A 17,115-nucleotide genomic window follows, 5' to 3' on the forward strand; every position below is an offset into this window, starting at 1 on the left:
GCAGGTGGAGTGCGATAGCGATGATACAGACTACGAACATAACGTAATGTCCTCAGCCCCGCGCTAGGAACAGTGAGGAGAAACGGTTAGCGAATCGCCACATGCCATTTACGTAAAAGATGCTGTGTAATATTGACAAAATTATGGATGGTTTGGATTTGAACTCTCAGAGTGCAAATAAACAAACGAGAAACTGACAACAATACTTTCAGAGGTAAAAAAATGCATTTGCCGATCCGAAAAATCTCAAGGCGAAAATGACTACGAACAGAACAAAATTGCCGCATTTCCGTCCTAAATGCACGCACGGTAAAGGTGAGCCTAAAAAACTTAAAACATGCTGCGATGATTTAAAAAAGTTACAAACGACAACTGCAGGACTCGAACCTGCGCGGGCAGAGCCCAAAAGATTTCTAATCTTTCGCCTTAACCACTCGGCCAAGTTGCCTTATTAACTGATGTTTGGTTTTGTTAACCGCTTAATTGATATGTGATTATCCTGACAATCTTAATATATACTATCTTAGGGAAGTAACTGTTGGAATAAGTGATTACTACTATTGTTGATAATTAGTTGTTTAGTAAGTTGTAATAATTAAGAATAGTCGTTCCTTCTTAATCTATATAAGAGAGGTATATAAAACACACGCTGATTGGTTATATTAAACCAAAAGGTTCAGACATAAATCAGAGTGTCGATGATAAGAATTTGGTGATAACTCATCTTCTTATATAATTGTTGATAATTAGTAGTTTAGTAAGTTGTAATAATTAAGAATAGTCGTTCCTTCTTAATCTATATAAGAGAGGTATATAAAACACACGCTGATTGGGTGTATTAAACCAAAAGGTTCAGACATAAATCAGAGTGTTGATGATAAGAATTTAGTGTTAACTCATCTTCTTATATACTAAGTTCTGGACAATTAATAGATCTTTATCTTATTAGTGCAGGAAATTCTATAATTAGAATTTCCCTACTCCATTTAAATTGGTATCACCATAAGAATGTTAGTATTAATTTACTCAACATCATTAGTATCATGTTAAAGAATGTTCGTCATCAACTACAACAATTTATATGAATAAATGTATAGTGGTAATCACTTATTCCAACAATAATAAGTTCTGATCAATTAATAGATCTTTATCTCATTACTGCAGTAAATTCTATTATTAGAATTTTTCTACTTCAATTTATACGAATAGGTGTATAGTTGATGGAATAAGTGATTACTACTATACTGTTGGAATAAGTGATTACTACTATACACCTATTCGTATAAATTGGATTAAGTTATTGCAACTATACGTTCTTCGTATAAATTGGAGTGGCAATTTTACCGCAGTAATGAGATAAAGATCTATTGATTAATCAGAACCTATTATTTAAGAAGATAAGCCATTGCTAAGATCTTATCATCTATGCTCTGAAATATGTCTGAACCATTGGATTTAATATAACCAATCAGCGTGTGTTTTATATGCCTATCTTTTATAGATTAAGAAGGAACCACTTATTCTTAATTATTACAACTTACTAAACAACTAATTATCAACAATTTTGCACAATCGTATTTTGTGATCAACACTAGCGATAAGGTGATCAGAGGGAACCCGATTTTAAAACAGTACGACGCATGTGAAGAGACTCCAATATCCATCCATGGACAACATTGATTTATTGACGGAAGAGTCACTTGAAGATGAATATGGTACAAATTCAGAAGCGGTATACATTTTCAATACTTTAAAGAGAAAGGATAAAGCAACACAGCAGCTGGATGAGAAAGGTGACCACGACAAGCGGTCCGTTAGAATACTAACCACTAAACGCAAGAGGTGGTGGATACACGCTGAGATGCTGTTCATTGTTTTCACAATTGTACTATATTATAATTTGACTGCCCGAGTCGATGCTTCAATATTTATAAATATGACAGTGGGGGCAGAACGCGTCCACTACTTCGGTAATTTGTTGCTAGGACATGGGATCTCATGGAAGAATGCCTTTATTATGGGTTTTATTACAACGTTCCACAGTGTTTCCTCTACGGCAACAGCAATATTGACTAATGCTTGCGGGCCAGCTTTCACGGACGCAGTCCATCTTACACGTGGTGCTAATACGCAATACAATGTAACTACGTGTGCCATATACGGAGCAGTATTAGCTGCTGCGGCTGTTACTGGCAATACTATTTCTTACTACGGCGCTTGGTGTCGTGATATAAATCAACTATCATCTACTAACTAGTATTTACGTTACTAGTATATTATCATATACGGTGTTAGAAGATGACGCAAATGATGAGATATAGTCATCTAAATTAGTGGAAGCTGAAACGCAAGGATTGATAATGTAATATGATGATGAATGACAACATACAAAACGATGATAATAATGTTTATAGAATTGTGTATAATTGCAGATTTCCTTTTATGGATTCCTATATCCCCGAGGAGAATTTCTAGTATATCTACATACCTAATATTATTGCCTTATAAAAAATGGAATCCCAACAATTACATCAAACTCCACCATTATCTCACTTGGTGAGGGATGTACTTAAGCCTCTGGGAAAGCAGGTAAACGAGATTGATTACCTTAGATTTCCTGACAGGAATCCTCAAATCGTTTTCAGGGAAGGATATGATCCATGCTGTAGTTGATAAGGTTTAAAAAAGAGCATATTTTATCCCTTGCCAGAAAACAATAGGCACTTCAAACGTTATATACCTCTTGTTCAGTATTTATTTCGTTACCACGGATTTCCTAGTGTTATAATGTTGGACAGAGACATTTGTTTCGTAAACGCAACTTATTAAAAGTTTTCAAAGAGACTGGGTATTAAACTAGCAATCTCAAACAGTAATCACTAGCTACAGATGGACAATCTGAACGTGTTATACAGGTCCTACGCAGACTACTGAGATCATACCGTCACCTCAATCTCCGTGATTCGGACAGGACATTACATATGTTAGAATATTGCTACAAATAATATACGAATCATGTAACAAAACACTCGCCTTCAGAAGTATACCAAGAGTTCATCCCTGATCGACTCAAGTTAGATATCAGCAATGAATTAGACGCAAAGTATAGTTCGATGGTCGAATTAATCAAGAAACTAAAAGCTATCAATGTTGAGTTTTGAGGAATGTTGCAGGCTAATATACCTAGGCCCTTTCAAGGTCATTAAAAATCTTCACAACAACGTGTACAAAGTGGACCAACCAGCAGTTAAGAGGACTCACCATGTTCTATTGTTGAATGGCTAAGCCCTTTAAAGGAAGAAAAGACTAACATATAATAGAGAAATCACGGTAGCAAGATGAACTAATAAAAGATGCTAGCGGAAATTACGACGGTTATTGGATACTTCGGTGATAAGCAGACGTTGTATTGCCAAATGACAGAGGTGGACCCCGGCATTACCGCTGCGGTACCGCTACACATTTTCGAAACACTACATCTGCCTAGAAAACAAGTGTTATCAAAAAACTTCAAGCAAGTACTAAAAAGTTTTTCAGAGAGAGGAGTAATATGTCATAATTGTAACTGGACAGCATACGTTGATAGTCACAACTATGTCGCGGATGAAACGCTTACAACTAATTAAGAAGGGTAATTGCAAACCACACCTCAAGCAAACGAAGACATACTATTCAGAGCAGTAATAACAACCAACATATTTATATAGTAGTATTCTAGTAAATTATAATGCAAGACTAGATACATAGAAATAGAAGAGCAAGTTTAAGTTAAGACCAAAAGTTCCTCTAATACTTGGATAAGTAAGTTCGCTACGTAACATAACTTGAAAGGAAATTAATTTATCCTAATCGGGCCGTACTGGCTAACTCAAAAATTACAACCATGGGTTACTATCGTATTATCCATGTTAGGTGGATGCTTTGGTCGGACTAAGAACCGAGCATCGTCTATTGGCTGGAATCGTCCTACTGGTGCGTTATCATATATATCCTTGAGGAGAACTTTTAGTTCATTTTGTAAAACTAATAATAATTCCTTTGTGAACAATGAAATCCTGAAATTATTTCAAAGAAACCTATAAACTATCAAAAGGATGCAGATAGTAAGATGGGCATTTTATTTGGTTTTTTGTGAGAAAGTTGCGGAAGCCTGGCTTCTTCGCAATTTTTTTTTCCACTTTTTCAGGTGAGATGAGTTGGGATTGTAGGAATTTAAAATAATGATTCAAGTAGTGTACAAATACTTTAGTATGGATGGAGAAGGGAATAATGCCGGTAGAATTTGTAGTTAGCGATACGACATTGGTGAAAGCTATAAAGGTTAAGTTGGAGAACAATGGCCTTTTCATCAAACCAATATATTCTGCTAAAGATGGGAAAGTAGTCAAATCTTCTATTAAGGACCTCAATCACCCATTGGCTCTCGAAATTAGCAGTATAGCGGGTATCAAGGCACGGATTCATAGAGATATCGATCTTGAGAACCTTGCAGGACATTCAAAATACCAATGCAATACTATCACGGAATTTACAAAAGGTTTTCTGAGAGAGCATGCACCTACTATTGACGAGATATTTTTATCTCGTTTATTAGACCATTTACCCTTAAAGTACACGATATATCCGCCAGTTGTGCTGTTTAATAACTCTACTGTAAGAACATTCAATCATCCAATCTGGCAGAAAGCATTTCAGCTGAAATTTGTCGATCCGAAAGAGTATTTCAACGAGCTATTATGTTTTCTATCTCCCGGAAATCAGATTGAAAATAGGAGCCACTACTCAAAAGATCGATTACTAACCCATTTGGCTGTAAACAATCCTATCACAGAGACAGATGTATTGCGAAGGCCATTCAATATTCAACCGTTATATGGAAACTTAATTGATGAAGGTGTTTTGAGTGATGATGACAATATACTGTGGGAAAATCCTAGTCAAGAACAACTAAATTCAAGCATATGGTGCAAGGTTATACAAAATGGTGTAACACAAATATGGTCACCAGTTTTTACTATGTTTAGTAGAGGAAATATTAAGGAGAAGAAAAGAATTCTGGCTACTTTTCCAGATGTTTGCAACAACGATGTGGTTGACTTATATGCAGGTATAGGTTATTTCACTTTTAGCTATTTAACAAAGGGTGCCAGGACCCTTTTTGCATTCGAATTAAATCCTTGGAGTGTAGAAGGATTGAAACGAGGTTTGAAAGCGAATGGATTCGATAGAGCTGGGAACTGTTACGTGTATCAAGAATCTAATGAAATGTGCGTTCAAAGGGTTACTGAATTTCTAACTCAGAATCCAGAATTTCAATTACGCATCAGACATATTAATTTGGGTCTTCTTCCTTCAAGCAGGCAAGGATGGCCGTTAGCCATCAGATTGGTCCGCTTACAGGGAAAATCTCTGAAGAGAGTGACGATGCATATACACGAAAATGTGCACATAAAAGCAATCGAAGATGGAAGTTTTGAAGAAGATGTTATCGTAGAACTTGATACTATTGACAAGTCAATCATGCCGAGTAATCACTCCGATATCAAACTTAAGTTTGTTAATTCTAAGCTTGAACGTATAAAGACGTTTGCACCAGATATTTGGCACATATGCTTTGATGTTGATGTTATAGTAAGTACGTAAAAAAAAAATAAATAAAAAACGAGTTAAACGAAATTTTCATAAATATACATGAATGCCCATTACTGTGAAAAATAATGGACATTTTTCTAACTCCTTGTGTTTTCGACTTTTTCAAACAACCAAACCGTGTGGAACAACTTCGATAGAATACCCGTCAGGATCCTTTAAAAAGGCAATATTCTTCATTTTACCATGGTTGAATTTAGGAGACCATTGGATTTTATCACCATATTTGGTTTCAATTTCTTTACAAAGAGCACCAGCATCATCACAACTTATGCAAATGTGACCATAACCTTGGGGCTCCGAGTTACCGTTATGGTACTGAAAGTTTGAATCATCCTCCGTTCCCCAGTTGTGAGTTAATTCTAGGACGCTTTCACATGAGAAGACACTGTCTGTTTTTGGAACGCCATAACCTAGAAAGTATAATGTAAATTTGGCATTTTCGTGCTCACTTGTTCTCAACAACTTCATGCCCAACACATTCTGGTAGAATTCTAAGGATTGAGTTGGGTTCTTGACACGGATCATGGTATGGTTGAACTTGTTGCCAACTGAGCTCTTTGGGTATTCCTGGCCTTTTCTGGAATACGTGATCAACTCAATCCAGTATCCATCAGGGTCCAAAGCGAACGCAATGTCCTTCTGTCTTCCATCAGAAAGTCTCTTCTTGAACTCGACACCTTTAGACTCTAATTCTTCGCAAGTCTTATTGATATCAAATACAGAAAAACATATATGCCCAAAGCCACGATAGGGTTCTTCATTCCCATTGTTGATCTTGAAGTGCGAATCTTTCTCAGTACCCCAATTGTGAGTTAGTTCTAAGATACCACGTGCACTGAAAACATCAGGCTCTCCGTCCTTGTTTTTAGATATGTCGTCCTTTGGGAAACTCAAGAAGTATAAACTAAATTTAGCTTCTTTGAAGTCCTTTCTACTTAATAACTTCATACCGAAGTACTTGGTGTAAAACTCAACGGTCCTTGCTGGATCCTTGACTCTCAAACATGTATGATTTAACAAAAGGGTTGGATCATTCAAGGCTTTTTCGATCTTGATTGGAAAGTAATTCTCACCAGTAGACATTGTCGGTTTATGGCTGGTTGCGTATTTAATGTAGCAAGTCTCTAAGATGCAATAAATCTTTTTCCGAGTTTTTTGTCTCCCCATTTATAAATGCTACTGGAAGTCGAAATACGGGATATCAACAATTACGAGAGAATGTAATACCGGAATTGAAGCAAGTAGTCATTGTTGCAGGTTAAGGACCCCTTTGAACACTAGGGATCCAGGCTAAAATGCCCCTTGTTGTTCACTGTGTATTGCTAAATGATATGTACAGTGCTTACTATATGAAGAGTGATAAGGACAAGTAGTCAAAAATAAAGGGTTAGAGTTTTTTGGGATTTTCCAAGATTTCTATTTGGATCAAGGATGTGATATGTTTTTTTGTAGTGGAAGCCAAATTTGGGAATTTCCACTATACACTCAAAATCAAAGTCAGGTCCATTTAAGAATTTTTATGTTTTGTACTAAACGGATTGTAAATTTTTCTTTCCTTTATCATGCTTAATTTCTTGTGTTATCAGACTAAGCTTTATTCTCTTTGAGAATTTTATCAACCACTAGATCTACATATCAGTATATTGATCAGAACACATACAGGTGATAACCTGACCTTGCGCTTATTTTTACACGTATACATATATGTAAACGTAAACGATGCTTCATTCAATAAGGTTTATGATAGAAGGTTTTCTTGGTTCAGTTTTGCCGCTGCCCGAAGTTTTTGTCTGTTGCGAATTTTAAGTAAAGGGATCATCTAATTTTGAATTCTTTAGCGGGAAGTCGATGAGTTAGCTAGGGTTGATAATGTCAATTTCCCATCTGCCTACGCTACTAAATCCACTAATTAATGCTATATTTAATTGTCCTGAACCAGAAAAATCCCCATTAAAAAAGCTTTTCGCAACATTGAAAACCTGTAGGTTTATTCTCCTAGCACCTCCTTCAGAATACCTCTTAAATTACCACGATGTCAAGACCAAACTACCGTTACATGAGCTTTGTTATAATGCTGAGTTTATTAACTCTCATATACTGCTAATGACTGAAAACTCTTTTATAAACACGAATTCACGAGACAGTCATTATGAAACGTTAGACGGTAAAACTGTTGTTATTCAGTGGAAAAATAATGTCATTCATGCTTTGAATGGATTTCAAGTAAGGCGGAGACTAAAAATTCTGGGTACAAAGATATTACCCAACTTCAATGACTACTTTGAAGGTGCGACAGATTTTGTTATAATATACATAGAACAGCCTTTAAGTTGCGAATCTGTACCTAATGACTATTTACAATGTTTCCACAGTTACAAAAAAATACCAAAAAGTGTATATTCTGTGCACAATCTGTCATTAGACTCTTCTCAACAAGAAAGGTCGTCATTTGAAAATATATTGCATATTCATCCCACTCGGTTAACACAACTGGGTGAAATGTTTTCCAATTATAGAACGCTTGCTCCCAGTGATGATCCATCTGAGAAGATTTTTGAATGTATTGTGCAGCAAGCGTTTGAAGGAATGAAGTCCGACTCCCTTTTCAAGAAATTTCCCAATCTTTACGATCTTATACATGAATATTTTGAGTTGAATCTTTATGATGATATTTGGTCTAGACTTACTTCACATTTCAAAAGCTATGAAGTAGGCACTGAAGAATACAAATATTTTTCAATTAATCACTTATTAGCAGATTTTTACTCAAAAGATTTCAGAGAATTCAAGTTGCAAGACGTCACTTTCATTGAAAAACGTGTCCATCTAGCGTCCAAACATTTCCAAAAGTTAACTTTAACCCATTCATACACCGAAAAATCTAAGATATTAGTTGAGACTTTACAAGAATTATCAGGTACCACTGACATGGGCTCCCATCAACTAGACGTACCAGGGAGATTGAATAATTTAGCAATGGATGCAGATACACTAATCAGTCTTTTTGTGCTCGTTATTTGCAGAAGTGAACAGAAGCATTTGAAAAGCCACCTTTATTATTTGCAGAATTTCTCGAACAACTCATCTTCTTCAAAATTCGGAATTTTGGGGTATGCTGTATCTACGCTAGAAGCCGTGGTTTGCTATTTCGAAGACTTCAAAAAAAATTCTGATAATATGGCAAAAGCTAATGTATTACTCCAGAAAACTAAAAGATTAGTGAATATGTTGTCCTGTGAAAACGTCACAAATAAAGTGGAAAATCTAGCGACATACAAGGATATTTTACCTTACAGAAACGGTCAAGGACAATCCATTCTATCTATATGTATAAGCAATAATAAAAACCACATCTTACTAGATATTCTTTCTGAGTATGATAGTATTTTTCCATTAGAAGACCTTTTAGAAGACGAAACGATTGACGGTTCCACACTACTTATAGAATCTATTAAATCAGGAAATTTAGAAGCTGCAAAAATACTCATAAGAATCATGATGCTTAATTGTACTGAAGAAGAGCTCATTTCGTATATCAATAGAACAGATAAATATTCACGTACTGTGGCACATTATCTAACTCATGAAATCGATATACTCAAAAGCATTGGAAACTATGTTGATTGGAAGCGAAAAAATTCAGGCGGGCAAACGCCTTTATTTTCTATCTTTAGAAGTTATGATCAGCCAAATTATGAAGCGATGGTAAAGATAGCCTTTAATATCGCGAATACTTGGTACCGAAAGCAAAACAGATCGTTTGACTATCGAGACCATACAGATAATAAAGGCAATGACTTGTTACATGTCCTGAAGACTGACGCCTCAATCCTTTTACAACTCACAAAATTAGATATTAATGGGGAGAACTATAAGGGGTTGACTCCACTAATGGTCTATGTCAAATACAAAAGACTAAATAATATCGAGGCTATTATAAAAGACCAGCGGCTGGTATTAGAAAAAATTCAAAAATCAACCTTTTTTACTTGTTTTGATTATGCAAAGGACCATACAGTGCTAAGCAAGGTGGGAGAAAGGGGAGCCAAGGATTCACTTTTTGGGTTGATTTACTTTCATTCTTTGCGGTATCACAACTTAAATGCTGCAGTGAATATAACGTTTGCTTCAGATACAGAGAAACCATTTTCAAATACGGTTATCAACATGAAAACTATCCAAGGCTTGCTGCGCTCAATTTTGAAAGATAATCCGTTTACCTTTTTGCCACTAAATATCTATATCGATGAAATTTCACAATTAAGCCGTTCTGATGTAACAATAATTGGAAAAGCAGACGTTATGTCCTTACTGCACAAGTTGAGTAACTGTTTCAATGTGCTCCTATTTCTGAAAAAAGTTCCCAAGAGCTTATTCACAGATGAGGCTTCGATTTTGTATTGGATGCGCATAAACACTTCCAAAAGAAATCAAAAACAACCAAGTAAAGAAAATTACAAAACAATGGAACCAGAGGAAATTAATATGATACAAAGCTTTCTACGTTTTAATTTTGATGAGATTTCGTCATTTAAGGCAAGCCTGAGTATTTTAAGGAAGATCTTAATATTTATTAGTTTGAAATCTAATGATTTCAAAGATGTTAATGACAATCTTAACGAAATGGGTAAAAGTATATACAATGCTAAAGCTGCCGATGCATTTGCTGGAAATTTAACAAATCATAATATGTTCAATGATTATTCACTAGCAAAATTACTAGAGCATGTGCGTTTCCTAGAAGAATGTACTATTCAACTGTCGAACCTCGTCCAGCTAATATTACTTGAAAAAATTCCAAACTGGTGGAAACATTACGGCGAATTAATAACTTTACACAAAAACTATCGCAAAGCATTTCCCAGTGTGGTTAAGCCAAAAAGCACTACTGATACCTCTGGTCACATTCAACTCGGTGGTTTTATTGAAACTAAACGTGAACAATCGGAGCAAAGACTAGCAGTTCAAATTAAGGTCTCTTCAAAATCGCTTAAAGAACTTGGAAGTGAAATTTTTGTAGCCCACGAAAAGTTAGCCGAGGAGTTAAGCAATTACATGGAATTTAGGAAGGCATGTTTGAATCAGCGGAATATTGTAGCCTTTGCAGCAACCAACATTAGCGTTCTTCAAGAAAATATATAGAACTGTATATAAACGTTGAGATATTCTATCTTCGGCTCACTCTTTTTGTAGCATTCTTTTTTTGAAGCAAAGCAACAAAGAGTTGGGTAATTTTAATAAGTATACTAAAAGGTACACTATGTTCTTTAATCAAGATAAATGACAGCTTATGTATTCGCTGTAAGTGCAATTTTACTATTATGTATTTAAGTAACCTCACAATTTGAGCGCGGGTAACTGTTGCATCTCGCGAATTAACTTTTTGCTTTGAGTTACTGAAGAGGAAGTTCCTTTTGTTAATCTGTACCTTTATCTCCAAAGCAATCATTGCAATTGGACCTCTCATTGGGGAACACCGACAAATAAGAGGAATATATTCATCCTGTTCGCTCAGTATTCGTATAGAAACCATTTCTGTTATCAAATCTAAATAAGTGATGTCTTCTAGAAAAAAGAATATTCTGAAGGTAATCATCTTAGGTGACTCTGGTGTCGGAAAGACTTCCTTGATGCACCGTTATGTCAATGATAAGTATTCTCAACAGTATAAGGCAACAATTGGGGCCGATTTTTTGACGAAAGAAGTGACGGTCGACGGTGATAAGGTTGCCACCATGCAAGTTTGGGATACTGCTGGACAGGAACGTTTCCAATCATTGGGTGTTGCTTTCTATAGAGGTGCAGATTGTTGTGTATTGGTCTACGATGTAACCAATGCTAGTTCGTTTGAAAATATCAAGTCTTGGCGAGATGAATTTTTAGTACACGCCAATGTAAGCTCGCCGGAGACATTTCCATTTGTTATATTGGGAAATAAAATTGATGCCGAAGAATCTAAAAAAGTTGTATCAGAAAAGTCTGCTCAAGAACTTGCTAAGTCATTGGGTGATATTCCTTTATTTCTGACAAGTGCCAAAAACGCCATTAACGTCGATACCGCCTTTGAGGAAATAGCAAGAAGTGCTTTACAACAGAATCAAGCTGATACAGAAGCTTTCGAAGATGACTATAATGATGCCATCAATATTCGGCTCGATGGAGAAAATAATTCTTGTAGCTGTTGAACTGTACGCCGCTTGATTATGTCTTCTACTATATAATCCTTTATATCGATCGTATACTTTGAAACTAATCAATAAATAAAAAAAAACCACCACATTTATGGAGTGAATAGCCTCTACGGACACAAAGGACATGAGATTAAAAACTTAGGCTTCCAGTGCAATCGATCTGCTGATTAATCTTCAAGACTGGTACTGCATGATAACAATCATTAAAAGACAAAAATTTTATTAGCAATCACATGACCAAAGAAAAGTAAAATAAAATGTGAAATATTTTTCTATAAAATAATAAAAATTTAAATAATTATAATTTTATATATATAAAATTGTATATGATTTCCGAACCTAATATAATTTTATTAGAAAGAGATGAGTTTTTTCAAATCGCGTCAACGCAGGATTTGATTTTAAATAGACTGAATTGTAAACACATAGGACGAGCCTAGTTGGCTGAATGTAGAGAAGCTGCATACTTCGCATCGCAAGAGCTTGCTATGAAGGACATGAAATGTATGTTTTGTTTTCTCACTGAATAAAGTTCCTTTCAAATGAATTTATTTTTGTAGTTCACTGGCAAACAACTATAGATGTAGCGTTCATTTTTGGTTTATTGTTTTGAAAAACCTTTTGTCTTGTAAAAAAGCAGGAATATGGGTTTACCTAATATTACTTCTTGTCTGGCTATGAAATAGGTAACTCGTAGACAACTATTTTAGCAACTGTCCCGAACTAATAGTCGAGATATTGAACTTGAGGTATGTGATATTAGTATTTGATAATATAATTGGAATGTCGAGAATAATTTGGCATACCAAATAGTGGCATTTTTAACTTGATAGCATTTTTATCTCATAATCTTTCGTTCTTCCATTGGCAAGTATTTACAAACGTTTCCAAGACTATGGCCTATCTTCAGTGTAAATCTTTTCAAAGGAATTTCGTATTTGTGAAGAAAGGAAAGCTGAAAAGAGGAAAGTTACATCGTGTTGCATATACAATATGAAAGTAAGATCATAGCATCTATTGGTGGATGTGGCCCTTCAAATTTGCTGCCTAAGGAATAACCGCATATATGTGATGTGGTTAATAAGAGACAAACAACACGGGAATGTTTGTTCATTCCGCAAATCACCTTTATAAAAAGGGTATTAATGCTAGGTGTAAATATTATATATTATCTTCGTTAAGAACAAGATCATTCATGTTATTTTGTATTAGTTATTAGTGAGGCCCAATCAATGGACTGATTATTGTTTCGTATTCGTTCTTTTTCTCTATTTAGTATCGGTTCAATCTACGGTAACAATTGTGGACTTCTGTTTCAAACCTTCCTTTATCAATGTTAGTTTCTCTCTAAAATTGCTTTCTGGATATCCCGGAATTTCGCCATACTTTAGCACTTCAACCAACGGATACGTGGTGCTCTCATGCGAAGGAGAAATGTAAGTTACTAACTTGCCTCCATCAGAGATAGCCATTTTATGATGATCCTTAAAATTGAATTGGAAAGTACCATCACTTAGTTCGAACATAACAAACGGTTTATATCTTGTGTACCTTCTCAAGAATACGTCATCTTTATGATATTCCTCTCTACCAAACGTAGAAACTCGGCTTAAATTGGCCTTCATATATTTGGCAAAAAAATCTACTACTTCTAAATGCCTACTTAGCTCTCGCGGTTTTTCACTCAATAAGTAATGGCTTGCCACCCAACCTTCCCTATCGTCATAACTAATATACCAAAACTCTTCTGCATCTGCCAATCGGAGAACTGTAGTCCCATTATTAAATAAGACACCAATATCTTCTGTTGATAATTGATAGGAAAACCCGTGTTTGTTGGAATAGTCAACCCATTTAGTAACTATCATTGGATGTTTAATTTTGGGTAATCTTGATTTCGGAAGACCTCCCATTTTATATTGAGCTTCAGCCTCTACAATACCATTCAAAGTGAGATGACATTCACTGGCCAGTATTCTTAAGGAGATTTCTGATTTGATGACATTGGTCGATGTAGCTATCAGTTCTTTTCTCAAAACAGCCTGTTGTGCTCTGCGTATCCTTGCTTCACGAGCAAGATCATTTAATCTTCTTTGTGCTTCTATATCAACGACCTCTTTATATTTTTGTTTGGTCCCACCAGGGGATAGAGAATGAGGTAAAAATGGTCTGTTTTGATGGTACTCCTCCAGTTTATCAATACTCGATTTTATTGAGGAAATATAGTCTTTCTTTTGACGTTGGCTTTTATCACTGCTCATACTTTCTAATAATAGTGATTTTTCCATGCAGTCCTTGAAGTTAACCAGAGATTGCTCTTCAGGAATATTACCAAAGTTTGGTACTTCTGACATGACTGTTGAAGGTATAGATGGTGGGAAAGTTCCCCGAAACCATACATAATCCATTATTTCTGTCAAAGAGGGTCTCTCTATTGGGTCCAAAGATAAGATGTCTCTGATTAGAATTTTACCTTCGTCTGAAATTGGTTTATCTTTGGGGAACGAAAAATCACGGCATTTAATTCTTTCATAAATAGTGTTTACATCTCTTGCTTGGAAAGGTGGTTTACCAATCAACAAAGCGTAAAGCATAACACCTAATGACCATATATCAACTTCAAACGAATGCCCAGAATGCTTGCCCATCAATACTTCAGGAGCAATATAATTAGGTGTCCCACATATAGTATACTTACGTTCACTTTCATTCGCCAACACAGCTGCTAGACCAAAGTCACCAATTTTTAAATTATAATTTGAATCGAAGAAAATATTACCAAGCTTCAAGTCTCTATGTATAACTCTTCTTGAATGCATATACTTAATTGCACCGCATATCTGAGTGGTGAAAAACCTAACTTCAGGTTCTGATAAAACTTTTCTTCGTTTTAATAATTCCATTAATGATCCATTCGGGCATATTTCCAACAAGATATAGACATTGCTGTCATCTTCAAAACAATCAATGAATTGAACAATGTTTGGATGGGCCATACTTTTATGTATTTGAATTTCTGACAATAATTTTTTTCTCGTCTTTTCTGATTTTATTGAAGCTTTAGCAACTGTTTTGGCAGCAAAGATATCACCTGAATCATCCTTGATTTGGAAACAACGAGCAAATCCACCTTCGCCTAGAAAATGACCTCTGTGATAGTCTTTACCTCTTGTCTTAATCAATGATGGCGGTGTCTTACACAGGGCGGATAACTTTTCTCTTTTCTTTTTTTGAGCTGGTTGATGGTGGTTATCGTTGTTCGGATCTAGTCTTTTTGTTTGTTTGAAGTGGTTTTCTTTGCCTGCAAGGTCTGCAGTACTTCCCTTTATTGGGGTATGAACTAATTTAGAGCGGGTATTCAATTGTTTATCATTGATAGCTTTAAGAGGACCCAACGACATCTTAGTTCGACTTGATCTTACTCTGTTCTTTCCTCCCCACGGCTATAATTATTATTTTTATGAATAACAAATGTTAACGGTTATTGATAAATGAGAGGGGATATATATATAGAAAAGATGTAGGAGAGGTAATGTTTTTGTGTACAAAAGGAATAGTTCTCAGCTTAATTATACAAAATTAGCTATGCAGTTTAGCTTTTTTATCTTTTCTTTTTCTGAATTTTCTTAAAAGTTAATGTAGTACTATGCCACAAAATTGAAGAAATGAAAAATAGGAAGAAAAAGAACAGAATTGGGATTTTGACACAAAAGCTGATTGTTCTTTGGAGTTGCAACTCAAATTCTATTTACTCTTCAATTACACTATATGTATACAAATATGTAGAAGTAAAGGAAGAATTGTATAAGATAAATTCCTTGTTTCAAAGGATATACATTCAAAGATCATCCCAAGTTCTCGAGATATTTATTTGTTCTATATTTTGAAATTTCTTTATTGGGTTTGTTTTGTTTTGGCCCTTTTAGGTAATACCTTTTGACAGCGAAAAAACCAATATGTAATCCGGGTAAAAATAGTACGTTCATACGGAGGATAAAACATCGATGTAGGGTAACCGCATGTGAGCGTCTAGGATTCTTTTTACATAACAGATACACAACGCCGAGGGGCAAGGGAATGGCTAGATGCAGACTTCTCCCTCAACGGGCATCAAGCTAGTAATATTAATTATATGGAAAAATGTTGTTTTCTTGTGGATTCTACTTTTTTATATATTACAGAAGATAATCGTCTTTTCACTCATCTAAAGGGGCATATTAATAAAACATCCTCATTTCCCGAGATTCGGCTATATGATGTGTGAGCTCTTTTTACGGCAAACGCCACCTTGTGCAAATTATAAAAACAGAAGCGCTTTCGTTCCGCCGCAATATCCGCGTCCTATATAAACCAATCACTCGCGCAGTTAGCAGGTTCTAAAGGAAGAAACTATATTCTAAATAAAAATCAAACCAAGAAGTAAGCAGCAAGGAATATAATATCAACCATGGCACGTTCAAGAGGATCATCCAGACCTATGTCTAGGTCAAGACCTACCCAAACAAGATCAGCATCCACCATGGCAGCTCCAGCTCATCCTCAACAACAAACAAATACTTATTCACATCCTCCGGCCGCAAGTGCCCAAACAAAACAACCAGGCATGTTTGCGCAAATGGCTTCTACTGCGGCAGGTGTCGCCGTTGGTAGTACCATTGGTCACACCTTAGGTGCAGGAATTACAGGTATGTTCTCTGGATCTGGGTCTGACTCTGCTCCTGTTGAACAGCAACAGCAAAATATGAGCAACGTCTCCGGTCAGACCCAAATGGACCAGCAGATGGGAAGAACATGTGAAATAGATGCAAGAAACTTTACACGCTGTTTGGATGAAAATAATGGAAACTTCCAAATATGTGATTATTATTTGCAGCAACTAAAAGCCTGTCAAGAAGCGGCACGCCAATACTGAGACTGAGCTCAAAAAATTAGAAAATATTCACTAAGTCACACATTTTGAGAAACATTAGGACCATGTCATTTCAATCTTTCTTTTGTTAGCGGTTTCACAGAACCTGCATGCTTTGCCGGAAAACATGGAAAGAAAATGTAAATGGATAAGTGCCAAACAACTTTCATTATATATATACGCCTCAATTGTTTTATGTGTCTGTAAATAACTTTTATAAACAAAATTATTCAATTTGCTGACTTCATAATCATCTACACTTTCTGCGTGGTGTGGCTGACATTTCGGTGAAACTCTCAACAGAGAAGGGTAACGTAATATTTTCGAAGAGTTTGTTTATTTACTTATTTTTATGCTCTTCTT

At 35.6% G+C, this 17,115-nt stretch overlaps 7 protein-coding genes and 1 non-coding gene across 8 annotated transcripts; 5 read left to right on the plus strand and 3 right to left on the minus strand.

Moving 5' to 3' along the window:
- Positions 1 to 366: 366 nt before the first annotated feature.
- Smki_13.trna5S lies at positions 367 to 448 on the minus strand. The gene has a single exon. It is a non-coding gene; the product is annotated as a tRNA-Ser (tRNA).
- Positions 449 to 1,666: 1,218 nt separating this feature from the next.
- SMKI13G1240 (uncharacterized protein) lies at positions 1,667 to 2,257 on the plus strand (the record flags this gene model as incomplete). Its single annotated transcript, XM_056224704.1, has 1 exon — positions 1,667 to 2,257. One exon carries the CDS (start codon positions 1,667 to 1,669, stop codon positions 2,255 to 2,257), a length of 591 nt encoding a protein of 196 aa, XP_056078595.1.
- A 1,997-nt stretch (positions 2,258 to 4,254) lies between these two features.
- TRM12 (tRNA(Phe) (4-demethylwyosine(37)-C(7)) aminocarboxypropyltransferase) lies at positions 4,255 to 5,643 on the plus strand (the record flags this gene model as incomplete). The annotated part of the gene is made up of 1 exon (XM_056224705.1): positions 4,255 to 5,643. One exon carries the CDS (start codon positions 4,255 to 4,257, stop codon positions 5,641 to 5,643), a length of 1,389 nt encoding a protein of 462 aa, XP_056078596.1.
- A 111-nt stretch (positions 5,644 to 5,754) lies between these two features.
- GLO1 (lactoylglutathione lyase GLO1) lies at positions 5,755 to 6,735 on the minus strand (the record flags this gene model as incomplete). The annotated part of the gene is made up of 1 exon (XM_056224706.1): positions 5,755 to 6,735. One exon carries the CDS (start codon positions 6,733 to 6,735, stop codon positions 5,755 to 5,757), a length of 981 nt encoding a protein of 326 aa, XP_056078597.1.
- Positions 6,736 to 7,521: 786 nt separating this feature from the next.
- Positions 7,522 to 10,794, plus strand: VRL1 (Vrl1p; the record flags this gene model as incomplete). Its single annotated transcript, XM_056224707.1, has 1 exon — positions 7,522 to 10,794. One exon carries the CDS (start codon positions 7,522 to 7,524, stop codon positions 10,792 to 10,794), a length of 3,273 nt encoding a protein of 1,090 aa, XP_056078598.1.
- A 416-nt stretch (positions 10,795 to 11,210) lies between these two features.
- Positions 11,211 to 11,837, plus strand: YPT7 (Rab family GTPase YPT7; the record flags this gene model as incomplete). The annotated part of the gene is made up of 1 exon (XM_056224708.1): positions 11,211 to 11,837. One exon carries the CDS (start codon positions 11,211 to 11,213, stop codon positions 11,835 to 11,837), a length of 627 nt encoding a protein of 208 aa, XP_056078599.1.
- Positions 11,838 to 13,126: 1,289 nt separating this feature from the next.
- CDC5 (polo kinase CDC5) lies at positions 13,127 to 15,244 on the minus strand (the record flags this gene model as incomplete). The annotated part of the gene is made up of 1 exon (XM_056224710.1): positions 13,127 to 15,244. One exon carries the CDS (start codon positions 15,242 to 15,244, stop codon positions 13,127 to 13,129), a length of 2,118 nt encoding a protein of 705 aa, XP_056078600.1.
- Positions 15,245 to 16,290: 1,046 nt separating this feature from the next.
- Positions 16,291 to 16,755, plus strand: MIX17 (Mix17p; the record flags this gene model as incomplete). Its single annotated transcript, XM_056224711.1, has 1 exon — positions 16,291 to 16,755. One exon carries the CDS (start codon positions 16,291 to 16,293, stop codon positions 16,753 to 16,755), a length of 465 nt encoding a protein of 154 aa, XP_056078601.1.
- Between the last annotated feature and the right edge of the window lie 360 nt (positions 16,756 to 17,115).

This window comes from Saccharomyces mikatae (assembly GCF_947241705.1).
Source record: "Saccharomyces mikatae IFO 1815 strain IFO1815 genome assembly, chromosome: 13".
Lineage (NCBI taxonomy): Eukaryota > Fungi > Ascomycota > Saccharomycetes > Saccharomycetales > Saccharomycetaceae > Saccharomyces > Saccharomyces mikatae.